At 38.6% G+C, this 13,033-nt stretch overlaps 1 protein-coding gene across 1 annotated transcript; it reads right to left on the bottom strand.

Annotated features, from left to right (window-relative positions):
* Window positions 1-367: 367 nt before the first annotated feature.
* Window positions 368-10,324, bottom strand: tomm70a (translocase of outer mitochondrial membrane 70 homolog A (S. cerevisiae)). Its single transcript, XM_032572422.1, has 12 exons — window positions 10,014-10,324; window positions 6,845-7,018; window positions 6,547-6,673; window positions 6,345-6,454; window positions 4,938-5,086; window positions 4,330-4,537; window positions 4,089-4,223; window positions 3,441-3,548; window positions 3,175-3,291; window positions 2,257-2,354; window positions 2,058-2,180; window positions 368-1,977 (listed from the first exon to the last, which is right to left on the bottom strand). Exons 1-12 carry the CDS (start codon window positions 10,245-10,247, stop codon window positions 1,824-1,826), a joined length of 1,737 nt encoding a protein of 578 aa, XP_032428313.1. The 5' UTR covers window positions 10,248-10,324; the 3' UTR covers window positions 368-1,823.
* Window positions 10,325-13,033: the final 2,709 nt, after the last annotated feature.

Below are 13,033 nucleotides of genomic sequence, written 5' to 3'. Positions count from 1 at the left end.
TCTGTTTAAGAAGTCAATAAACTAGATTGTTCATGATGTTTACTTTAAATCAGCAGGTATGCTAGTCTGACCACTTTTAGATTTTAATAATGAGAAAATAATCTGGATTTGGGCAACAAGGCAGTGCATGGCATAAAATATTACCAAGACAATATAGGGCTAGGTGAGCAATATTAAAAAATAAACACTGCACTAACATTACACCAGAACTCAATTTGCATCTTAATTCCAGTACTAGATTAGAACAAAAGAAAAAAAAAAATCTTAATATGTCCCAAAACAAACTTTGAATTATGCTAGAAAAGTTTCAGAGAATTACAAAAACAACAGAGGTCAGTTTAAACAAAGAAACATTTTAGAGGTAAAATTCATTCCAAGAATTATGACTTTATTAGAACTCATTCCACTTTGGTCACCATGAACATTGATGAAGTTTTTCTATCAAACAGCCGTAACTTTACATAAAAAAAAAAAGAAAATTACAGTTAAATCCTGTTTTTGACATTGAGGAGTCACCACACACACAGCAGCAGTGGTTCTGATTCTTTAATATAATCAATGTGCTAAAACTCTGCCATACTGCTGTGAGAGGCGTTCAGAAGTGGAGGGGGTCGCAGTTGGCTCGGTAAAAACTGAGAACTCTTTGTGCATGTCAGATTCAACAGTTGACTACTTTAATAAAATATAAGTCATGCTGGGAAGCCATTTGATGAGAGGCAGTCTCTTAGATCCAGAGGCCGTCTGGGCTCCATGTGGGCAGCCTGAATGGGACCCATAAGGTCAGCATGAAAATACTTTTAGAAAATGAGAGGGGAGGAAAGGTAGCAGAGCAATGTCTTACGAACTTGGACAAAGTGTTGGACTCAATCAGGAACGGAAAAATAACCATAATAAAAAAGATTAATCTCTGTTCAGTTATGAGCTAGAAAAAAGAAAAACATATTCCAGATGATATCTCCAGAGACTAGAGGCAATTAAAAAAAAAACAACATTTAACACACACACAGATGGCTAAGTTTGTCTGATCAGAGGGGTTTTGCCCAAACCACATAGATTTTAAGATTTTTTTTTATAGTGTTCAAGACAGCTTGAGCATTGCATTTACATTTATAAAGTGAGCATGCTGCACAAAGTTTATATATTAAAAAATAATAAACAGGCAAACCTATTTAAAAAATGACAAAATAGACTTCTTTTAGGCCCAGTACCCATGGGATCGATTCCAGCATTGCAAATTCAAACATTTCACGACTGACTATAATTATTTCGCATTCAGAACTGAAGATCTATGTTACAAAATGGAAGCAGCTGAGAAAAACCCTTCAGATCAGGATGAATTGCCAAGTGAACAGTCCTTTAGAACCTCATAGAACTCACAGTATTTTCTGTAGACGTAAATGTCACAAAAGCCATAAAGTCATTAATTGGTTCAACAAAACGGCACATTTCTGTGTATTACTTAGAACAGCTGTACATTGACATTCGTGTGCGTTTTTTTCCCCCCTCTACGCCGACTAATGAAAATATTTCACTATTACGTTGGGCCGAGTTAGGTGTCGGGAACAGACTGCGATGGTCAAACCACGTTCCCGACACCGAGACTAGCGGAGACAGAAATAGAAATCCTCTTTTCCTATCCCGACAAACCCTTTTAAATGTGAAAAAAACCCAAAAAAACGCACAATCGCACTCAGGTTTCCTTCTTTTCATTATAATATCCAGTATTTTTCTCTCTCTCTATCTTCCCACAAATTAGGTTTTATTTGAAACGGTAACACAGTTGGGTTCTGCAGCAAAGACTTGACGACGAATTGGCGGAGACGTTACAGCGTGGGGGGTTTGAGGCCATACTTCCGAGCCACTTCAGTCTGAGCGTACGCCGCGTCGCATAACGAGTACAAATGGGACATCTCCATCTCTGACTTGGCCAGGTTGATGGCTTTGTTGAACATCTCTATCGCCTTGTCCAGGTTGCCCCTGAAAAGATAAAAGCTCCAGTTACTGCAAACGTTTATAGTACAAATCTCCGATTATTTTTTGTTTTGTTTTATACTTACCTTTGAACTTCAATGGTTCCCATAGTTTCATAGGCAAAGTCGCATTTGTTGTCGATCTCAATTGCCTTGCTAATGAGCTCCAGACCCAAGTCGAGGTCTTGTTTCCACTGGAGCTGTAGCAAACTGAGCATACATTTAACAATTACTAAAAGAATCTCAAAAATCTGTTACGAACATAAAATAATGAAAACATGCCCACCCTTTGTGAACATATGTAGTAGCATTGTCTGGTTCCAGTTCGATACACTTGTCGTACATTTGATCAGCTTTTCCAAACTGCTGCTGGTCAGTTAAAGCCTGAAAAGAACAAAGTCATTAAGTCTGTCACAATTCAGGCTTCCTCTGAGTGTAGTATAAGCCTGGCGGGCCACCAGGCTTTACTTGTGCCCCCACCAGGCTAAGCATCGCTTATTTATCTAAGTCTTTTTAAAATATTTGCATTTTAAGACTTTATAGTTGGTGTTCAGGTGTTAATCTTCAATCTTTCAATATTGAAAGAAATATCAAGTGATATTTTCAAATTTCCTGTCAACTTTAAGCATCTTTTAACTCAAAAAGACGGCGGGCCGCTGAATGAATGACTGCCCCAGCACCCAACTACCAGGCGTAGCAAGTTTTCTAGGGGAAACCTTGCAATTAGTCAATTAATCTCATGATAAATTAAAATGAGCTTGATAATTTCCATTCTGATGACTCAGTTTTGAAAGGAAATTTCTTTTACACAGACATTATAATCTATTTTATGGGTTTGGTTGTGTGTGTTTTTCTTTATTATTTATTGTGTTTGGTTGTTGTGTTTTATTTTGGATATTTAAAATAACTTCCACTTTCACTGTAAATTGCTCAAAAACATCTATTGGTCTTTGACAAACCAATAACCAAACCTGCATTATTATGCCATTATCAATATTATAGTTTATCGCAATAATTACTGGGACATTTTGTCGTCCAGAAAGATTTATTATCCTGACAAGTCTAGACATGGTCAGGTTGCAGGAAAACCTTTTTAACTAGAGCTTTTTTTTCAAAGTAGAATTTCATTTGATCAGTTTTGCTAGATTATGATTGCTAGACTACTTTTCTTACGTTAGCTCCCAAAAGAATAAAACAATCCTACCTGAGCATAAAGAGCGTAGCCCTCAGCACATTTTGGAAACCTTCGGATCACATCCTCAAAGCCATCCATGGCCGTCTGTACCTGCGATGGGTTGTTTCCAGTATAAGCCTGTCTGTACTGAGGATTACAAGAGAAGAATTCACAAATAGCATTAAAATACAGTAGATACAAAAAAGAAAAGGGAAAATCCAAAATCTTTGTTTAAGTAATTAAAAATGGTATCAGGCAAAAGATGCTCCCCGAGTTCATTTTCGGCGATTACTCACAAGGGCGAAGCACTTTTGTGCCTGAGCCAGAGCAGAATCGGGCCTGAGGCGGATGCACTCGTCAAAGTCTCCCACTGCTTCGTCCACCTGGTCCAGCAGGATCTTCAGCTGAGAGGAAAGACGCGGGTCTTGTTAGCAAAATGTCGAAGAAACTCCAAAATCACATCCTCACATTTCATGATAACAGTACATCTAACACCTTTTGTAGATTGAAGGCAAAGCAGTAGAAAGTGAAGCTGATTTGATTTAGTTCTGCAGAGCTTATATCATGCACTTCCTTCAACAGTAACTCAGAGGATCCCTGTTGCTTGAAATAGTCAGTTTTTTCTCACCCATCACCCAAAAAGGATTTTACTGTGAAGAATCCTGAAACCCGGAGGGACGTTAGTTGATGTGAACATTCTCTGATATGTTACCAGGAGTTCTGATTCTATAACATGGCTACATGTCATAAAAAAAAAGAAAAATAAACTAATATATTCGGAGTTCTATTAAGAGTAATGTTATCAAACTCTAATCAGTGACATGATCTTATGCTTTTCTCAACAGACCACCCTTTCAGCTAAAAATGTGGCATACAGTTTACTTAATAAACTAAACAGTAAATTGGGAGTAAAAAAAAAAGATGACGACTTGACTCCTTCCTACCTGACCCCTGTGGTGGTACACGTCTGGGTTGCGGGAGTCGATATCGGCGGCCATGTTGAAATCTTGCGTAGACTGCAGAGGCTGCTGCTGCTGCATGTACATGCTTCCACGCTTTATCAAAGCGTTCGCTCGTAGCTGCAGGAATGATGAAAGGCAGGTTCCAACATTTAGCTTCTCCAACATGCACTCTGAGTATTTATTGCTGCTTAGCATTTCTGACTGAAACACCAACAGTGTGTACCTTCACATTAGCCTCCTGCATGTTGATGACCTGGTCCAAGTCAGGCTGGGCGGCCGTAGCGTTTCCGATCAGAAGGTAGAATGTGGCCCTCAGCAGCAGGGCCTCTGCCGTGTAGCGGCCCCCTGACTCGATCTCCTTGGTGCATTCACTGATGATTTTGTCGTAGTTCTCCTCGTCCATGTACTGCTTCGCCTTCAAGTAGCCAGAGCTGTAAAACAATGGATGACAAACAAAATCTAAATAAAGCTGCAGTATAACTAACATATAGCAATCCAATCAAGTCATTTGCATTCTGGAGCCCTTTGGACTTTTCACAGTGGCTCTTAAAAACTTTATAGAACCAACTAATGCTTTTAGAAGGTAGATATAACAAAAAAGTGCAGCTTTTAATTTTATCAGAGAATAATTTCTGTGAATTTTCACACCAAAATGACACTAAGAGAACCAAAAGTATTATTTACATTTTATTTATTTTTCGTCAATCAATTATTTCTTTAGAACATTTCAGCATGCTGTTTTGTAACAACATCCTCCGAGGTTAGTAAAAAACAAACAAACCCCCCCCAGAGATTTTATGAATGAAACTGATATGTACTGAATATTCTGACCTCCCAGTGATTTCGGCCGCTTCCCCCTCCTTATCCTTATCTTCATCTTTCTTCTCACCCTTCTGCTGCGGCTGGGAGATGATGTCATCAGTGAACGAGCTAAAATAGGACTTGATGAACTGAGGGGAAGGCATCATTGGCTCACGATTCTGCAGAGAGAAAAATAAAATACAATAAGATACCTGAGTCAACCTGTTTGTTTATGTTTCTGCAGATTCAGCCTCAAGTTTTTAAAGACAGATCTCACTCTCTTACAACGAGAAAGTACCACTTTGGCTGACATCATTTTTCTTTGGGCTTCTAGTCATTTGTCAGCAACCAAAACTGAAAGTAGTTCCTTGAACTCAAAATGTAACAACTTGTTTTTCTGAGCATATGCTGTTTGACTGCAAGCAATTCAGGCAGAGCAAGTTACATAACACACAGAGTCTCAATACTCATAATAAGTCTCTCTTTCAACATAGTAATATAAAACAAAAAAACAGCCTGGTGAAATTTTGAAAAGTTGGCAGCTAGAAGGTTACAGAGGGCGCAGTTCGGCAGGGTTCGTAAACTTTTCCTACATTATAATTTAAACATTTTTCAAACTTTTCCAGCACCAAACTTCGGAGATAGAATCAATACAAATCAAATAAAGAAGGCAGTTTCAATTCACTATCAAAAGATATCATTTATTACGGATATTAATAATATCTAGTGGGAGTATTCTACTAGGTAAACTAAAATATGTTTTTAAAAATTGTTTGGAAGCGTCTCACACTCACACACACACACACACCTTACTGGTCCGAGAACAAAACACTAACTTAACAAAAAATTCATACATTTTCATAATGTTTATGTATTAAATGGGGAATTAGGAATGATAAATATTCATTACACTGAAACAATCCAAACAAATCATGTTAAGGCTGATGACCTTGCTGCGCTAATTAAATGTTAAAACACAACACACAAAGAAAGTTACAAATAAAATCTCTAGAAATGTTCTTACGTTGTTTTCTGGCATTTAAATAGAAATAATTTAGGTTATTCTAACTTATGTAAAACAAAGTTCAGTTTGATTTTGCTTCAGACCATGAGAATGTTTTTTTTTTTTTTAATTAGGCGTATAAAATAATCTGGTTTCAACTGTAAATAACATTTTTCAAATTTGGGCTTTTAAATCAAGCATTAGATTGTACTTTAATACAAAACTGTGCAGTATGAGTGCCAAGCACTTTCCAAACCTTGAAAACACCTCATTTAAATTCAAGCACCTCCAAGAACCTCAGTTGCAGACCCCTGCAGCACACCAACACAGAGTTTAGATGTCTATTATTTTAAAATGTTGTGACTGGGACATACCTTCAATAAATACATTTTAATAAACACAACTTTCATACATGACTCAAACTAAACCAATACCTTGTATTTTTCTTTGGCCTTCTCTTTTCCCAGCTGTTTGAGCACTTTGTCGGCGAGCAACATGCTCTGCTGGTTCTGGAAGGCCTCAAGAATACACACGGCTGTGACGTCTGGGCACAAAGAGGGAAAGAGTCGGCAAGAGTCAAACATTTACAGAAAACTGTTGAAGGACATCTAATCTAAGACACAACAGCAAGCTTACCTTCTAGGCACTCCTTCTTGTTGTCCAGTTTCTCGAGAGCTTTGGCCCTCCTGAACAGAGCCTTGATGTAGCGCGGGTTCAATTCCACAGCCTGGGAGCAATCCTGGACCACTTCTGTCCACTTCAGCTGAAACAACAGGGTAACCTCGTTTAACGCATCCAAACTCCAGTAAGCAGAATCAAACGTGCTGGAGAGGGTCATTAATCTAACAGATTACAACCCCCACGGTCTGTAGAAGACCATTTTCCACCATGTTGTTTTGGGTTAAAACAAAATGGCCGCGATCAAGGTGCCAACCTGCTGTTCGTAAGCCGCTGCTCTGTTCTGGTAAAACGTTGACAAATCCGACTTCTGCTCTTTGGGGCAGAGAGCAATGGCCTCTGTGTAGCATTGGATCGCCTTGTCGAACTTGCCAGCCTTAAAGTACTTGTTGCCCTTATTCTTTGAAGCTTGGGCTCGGTCCAGAGGGCTCTAAATGAAAAGATGGGCAAAGTAAACGCGAGTTAAACGAGGGAAGAAAAACAAAACAAAACCATGGAGTCTGATTTGAAGAGTAAGTGATGCATGAATTTGTGTTACATGTTGAACTTTTTTTTCCCCCGGGCAATTTAAAACAAAATACTCTGACACATAAAGGATGGTATTTATTTATTAATGAGAGTCATCTCTGCTGAAAACAAGTAAATATTTAATAGTAATGTGTCATTTTCCAAGCATTAGAGAGAGCTACACTCAGAAAGGCTAAGATGGGCTTCGAACTTTATTTTGTAGCAATGTGGTCATTTTTACAAAAGTGATTAAAAAATTATCTGAAAAAGAAGCATCAGATGCTTTTTGGTCAAAAATCTATCACTGCACACAGTCAGTCTCACAAAAACGTCTAGTATAATAAAATCCAGCCATTACCAAACCAGCCACTTCATAAAAATGATTCAATTTAGTAGTGAAACCGTGCAGCCAAAAGGCCCACAAGGTATTGTATTATCTCACATCCTAAAACCTAAACGAAGCTTTTGTTGATGTTCTCATGGGAACAAACAAAGTAGTTCAAGCTGAAAAAGCATCAATCCAAACTTCACTCTGCCAGTTCTTGGGTTTGTAAGCATTAACTAGATCCTTGATAATACATGACGACTGATGCTGAACTATTTCTCAGTTATAAAGACTAGGGATGCAAATTATCGATAAATGATTTAATCTAAAGTTGATTGATCCTATCGATTTAACTATCAATCAAATGATAAGTGGCCATTTTCTCAAAAACCTTAGTTTCCCCTTGTATGAAAAGGGTCGACCGTCTTGCCATCGCACAAAGGCTACATTTTTAATACGCTGGATTTAAATATTATAAAACTTAAGGACCTTGTTGAGTGTTTTTCAAAACAAATCCACATAAAAGTGCTTTTTCCATCCTCCACTCGACTCGTTTCTCTTTCCCATTCTGGTATGACACCGCCATCTTTGTTTCTGTATCAACTGGCTCCGCTTAAGAATGACCATCAGCGCCCTCGTCTGGATGGCGGCCAAACTACAACCACAAAAGAAGGTCACAGAGGCGCCATCAGAATTAAATTGCAACTAATTTTAATCTAATAACCGCAAATCGACAATTGTACGTCGATTAATTTTTTGCATCCCTAATAATGCATAAGGAGTGTAAGTGCATCACACATTAAAATACCAAAGAAACCCATATTCACTTGCTCCACTAATAAAAACTCCAGGTTTGTTTATTTCTCATCAAGTATGACATATCAAACGCTTCGCTGCAGCCACAAGCAGAAGGCGGTGAAAGCAAAGAGTGGATATTTTAACCAAGAAGCACCAAGAGTTAAACTTTGATGTAGTCTGGACTTTTGTTACTCCTTAAGGAAAGCCTTCTGAAGACATTTTCTCTTGTTGTCCTCCATAAACAAAAGGACAGTAGTTCTCAGCCTATTTAACTTGCTAAAAGCATGTCAAATTTATTGGACTACAGCTATATTATCATCCAGCACTCTCCTTTTAGTACAGGAAAGCCAACATGGTGAATCAGTTCACATGAATAATGTTGGCAGTCTGGGTCTGTCAAGATTTTATTCTGTCCATAGTGTGAAAACATCAAATGAGCTGACCTGTTTCAAACCTCTCTAATGAGAGCCTCTGTCCTGGTTTTGTCCCTCTCAGTGAATTTCGGTTAAACGTTTAACTAGTCCTCTACAGACAATGGAGGGACCTTTCATCCTGAAGCTGAACTTGTCGTTTTCAGTTGAACACAGTCTAGACTGTGAATGTACACATTCCACCTAGAAGTGCCTCCAAACATGGAGACAATCATCTCAAAATAATTTTAACAAATATGAAAAGGTGGCGTCTACTGCAGTTTTTCAAATGGAAATATTGGTGTTTATAAAAACGGGCAGTGTAAATCAAAGGTCTTTTAAAGTAGCAGGAATTTAAACTCAATTGGTTAATTCTTTGAGGTTTTTCCCCTTTCCTTTATCTTTATTTCTACTCTAAAAATGTCCAAGTCTGTGTTTACTTGTCGTTTCCATGTAAGCATGAGCTACAGTCTGTTCTGTGGAATAAAAAGTTAAAGTAATGAAACTGTTTGAATGATGTGCGCATTGTGTGGTTGGACTGCAGACTATTTTATACTCAAAAGTCAAGCAAAAACAGTAGACATCATGTGAATGATGCACAGAGAGGCGATATGAAACATGTTACCAACAATCATGCTGCAAAAACAGTTTGAATTTCAACAAAACTGACTATTAATTGTGATAAACAGGGCGAATCTGCACACAATCTGAATAGAAAATGTATATTTCCTCACACCCCTTTACAACAGGTGGGATCACATACACGCCTACTGGGACAGGTGTCCCTCTACATTAAAACGTTGTCTGGGTTTCACTGTAGCTTTACTGAATGAAAAAAATGAGACCGTCCAGCTAGCTCACTGCGTCCCGTAGGACATGATGGGCTCCGCTTATAACTCCATAAATGTGAAGCTACTGTTTACTTGACAGCAATTCCCGCCCACCTTGACTTTCTGACCCCGGTGTTAGCCAGCTAGCATGGAACTCGTGCAACATTCAACAGCGAAGATTGAACATGGGATATATTTTTGTTACTTTCAATTAGGTTGGTTTAATATATAGGAGGCAATAAAGAACATTTAATCACTAATGGAGGCTTTAGATGTAACTGGTTTAATACGTCAGTCACTGTAGTTAACCTAGCTCCACAGATAAGGTTAGCTTGGCAGACAGCTAGTTAGCGCAGGTTAATCCACCGCACCGAGCCACTGGCTGTCGGCCTTGCCTTCCCGCAGTCACTGACAGCGGCGCTGCCGTGAGGTGTCCTTGACCGGACTTGAACACAATGACGACTGGCTGAGCCAGCAGCAATATTAACTGTGTCAAAGTGAGGAGAGTTGGGATAACCCGCAGAGACCAGAAGACTCCTCTCTGGGCTACAGTACCATGTTCTCCTCCTCTCGGTTGGTTCGAGTCGCGCCGTCTTGGCCCTGAACGGGGCTGGCGCTGCCTTCTGGAGTCTTCCGCTCCCCGGTCCCTTTCTGTTGCTTCGCCTTGTTACGGTTCCACAGGTAAACCGCTCCGACGCCGAGCACAATGGGAGTCCCGACTAACAGTGCCAGCTGCCAGCGGGGTAGCCCGCTCCCGGACTGGGGCTCGACTGGCTTTGAAGCAGCCATGATCCACTCCGTACTTAGCAATGTTAGCCGCCGCTACCACCAGCACACAGCGTGAGGAAACCGATGAGGGCTTCTCTTTGGCTGATGGCGCCGCAGCAGGTTGGAAAATGTGATGCTGCCCCCAGCAGGCGAGACGGTGCTACTGATTCTTTAAAACAGACTATTTTAAGAAATATCTATTCCAGGCAGACGTAATGCTGTTTTTATTAGATTTTCTGTCCACGAGAAAAGGTGAACAAGAGCTTTATTCCTCCTTTTTTTTGGCAAAGCAATCACTGAGAGTAAACTGAATGTATGCAGAACTTGGAGTTCGGTGGATTTTCCAGTGGCACATTGACAGGATGGGAGGGAGCTGGAATCAACCTGCCAATTGTTAAATTGCCAATTGCTAAATGTCAAGTACAGTGCAGGAATTAGATGAAACTGTCATTGCTCAACTGGCAATAGGGGACTCCAATTGAACAAAATACTTTAAAAAATAGGCTAACTTTGAAAAGGGTTATGTTCATATAATAAACAACTGAGCAATTTAAAGTACTTCAACTCGCTGTCAAGTCATTTGGTTCACTCCTCTTTGCACTATTGCTTTAATTCAGCCATATTGGAAGGATTTCGAGCATGAAAAGTCATGCTATGTCATTCAGAGTTAGGGTAGGCCTTTCAGAAGGACACTCCAACACTTTCATTCTGTATTTGTTTTCAGAAGCGGACTTCTTGGTGTGTTTTCAGTTATTTTCTTGTCGCATTTACCCAAGAACTTATGTCAAGTACTAATGGCCAGACATTCTCTTTCAGGATTGATTGTCTGAAATGCAATGTTAGTTTTATCAAATGTAGGTGGGACATCCTCCAAAATGTTTGGTGTTTGGTTACTTTAGTCTTGGGATCTTCAAGACTTTTCTGGGGGAAATGTGAAATGGGCCGTGTTCTAACTGCTCAGCAGTGATTTACGCCTCCAAGCTCTTCTATAGACAACATTTTTGCCCTTTGTTTCTTATTGTTGAATCATGGGTTCTTTGTGACATCCTTCATTAGTTGAAATAAGGGAAATCCCACCTCTTGTTGTATTTCTAACTGGGAACTGCAAAATCTGCCAAAAAGAACTTGCCTTTAGCCTTTATGAAGAAGTTGTGATATTAAACTGTGTTTAAACAATTTCTGTTCTTTTTATGGCCAGACATTTAAACAATTAGGTCATTGAAATTAAACTGAAACTGTATGTAGCCTAAATCACCTGAATATCTGTACTCTTCCTCATAGTCTTGATTATGTGAAGCGGCCGTGTTTACTTTAGGGACAGCGGTCCAGCGGAAACGTCATCATCACCTTTTGGCAACCTGTAACACCTCCTTTGGTCATTTCTGAACGAGTTTACTTTATTTCATATTTTTATTCAATTTTAATTTAATTGAAAACATCGAATTGTCAAGTGTAAGAAAATATATTCTTCTACCAAAAACTGTCTTTTACAGGCAAGGTTTGGTATTGCTTTAGTGTGTGTATAGCTTCGGTTTCACTGAAGCCACTAGATGGCGGTGTTGCAGTCTTTTAATCAGCCCAGTTCTGGATCGCACAGGAGTCGGATTAGCGTGACGTTGAAAATGATTTATGTACAGTTCGCAGTTTCAAATACTGCTAACTGTACATAACCTTAACCCTAACCCTTTAATGAAGATAAAAGCAATCATGTAAATGTTTTACTTTTCAGTTCTTATTCAAAATTGGAGCTGCACTTTAAAAAATAACCGTTTTTTTTGTTTTAATGTTTGTGAATTTATCATGATAGCTGTTATTTCTGCTACCTCTGCCTCTCATTTCTGAGTTTAGACAGCTTTTGTCAGGACACGACAGGAGCCTAAAAACTCAATATGTGCCCACGGCCGTCTGTTCTCAAACAGAGAGCAGCTCTGGTCCATTTTCAATGTCAGGTGAGTTTGTTATGGTTCTTCACATTATATAACCCAGGTAAAGTTCTCAGTTATCTGGTTACATGTGTAAAGTGTGGGGCACAATAAAACCTTGTTGCTTTAAAGGTAAAAAGGGGAAAAATCATAAAGAATATATGATATCCGTCTGTCCGTCCGTCCGTCCATCCATCCATTTTCTAACACCCTTGTCCCCAGCGGGGTCAGGAGGGGTACAATATATGATATCAGATATCTGATATTACACATTCTGATACCTGATATCTGATATTATCGCTGTGTTTTTTCTCTCTCTATGATGTGTTCACTTTTCTCTGTGCTCCCAGTGTTTCTTTATTATTAGTTATTAGCTTTATGTTTATTACTAGTTTATTATTAAATGGATGGATGGATTCTATTTACTCAATCAGGTGGTTGTACAGATTTTATTTACTGGTATTCAAGTAAAGAGAAGTTTATGCATATGGAAACTACATTTCAAAAGATGTGGAAGCCATGTTTTATTCCATTTAATTTATCATAAATTCCCAATGAAACTGCAGCAACATGACATAATGCAAAAAAAAATTAAATCAGGTTTACAGGGTAAGAATCTTGTCGAAGTGAATTATTAATGACTATTATTTCATAAAGGTTTTGAATACTTTTGAATACTTTTTATTATCAATTACTTTTATTATTTACTCTTATTGATTACTTTTATTATTTGAGTTTATTGATTACCTTACTATTGATTGCTTTATTACTTTACTCATTTTATTACTCATTTTATTCCTTATTCATTTTTATTGTATATCTAAATGCATTAAAGGTCACAGTTTCTGACACCAACTGCAGTTTATGTCGGGATCTGTTCCTTAT

Source organism: Xiphophorus hellerii, chromosome 9 (genome assembly GCF_003331165.1).
Source record: "Xiphophorus hellerii strain 12219 chromosome 9, Xiphophorus_hellerii-4.1, whole genome shotgun sequence".
Lineage (NCBI taxonomy): Eukaryota > Metazoa > Chordata > Actinopteri > Cyprinodontiformes > Poeciliidae > Xiphophorus > Xiphophorus hellerii.
The sequence above is the reverse complement of the archived record's forward strand: the minus strand, read 5'-3'. Positions and strand labels throughout refer to the sequence as shown.

Bases quoted from the DNA above. Each gene is read 5' to 3' on its own strand.
- tomm70a (XM_032572422.1), bottom strand. From the start codon at position 10,247: ATGGCTGCTTCAAAGCCAGTCGAGCCCCAGTCCGGGAGCGGGCTACCC. The intron at 7,019-10,013 runs GTACTGTAGCCC...CTTTTCATTTAG, and splicing joins ACCGAGAGGAGGAGAACATG to AGCCCTCTGGACCGAGCCCA. The intron at 1,978-2,057 runs GTAAGTATAAAA...TTATCTTTTCAG, and splicing joins GGAACCATTGAAGTTCAAAG to GGGCAACCTGGACAAGGCGA.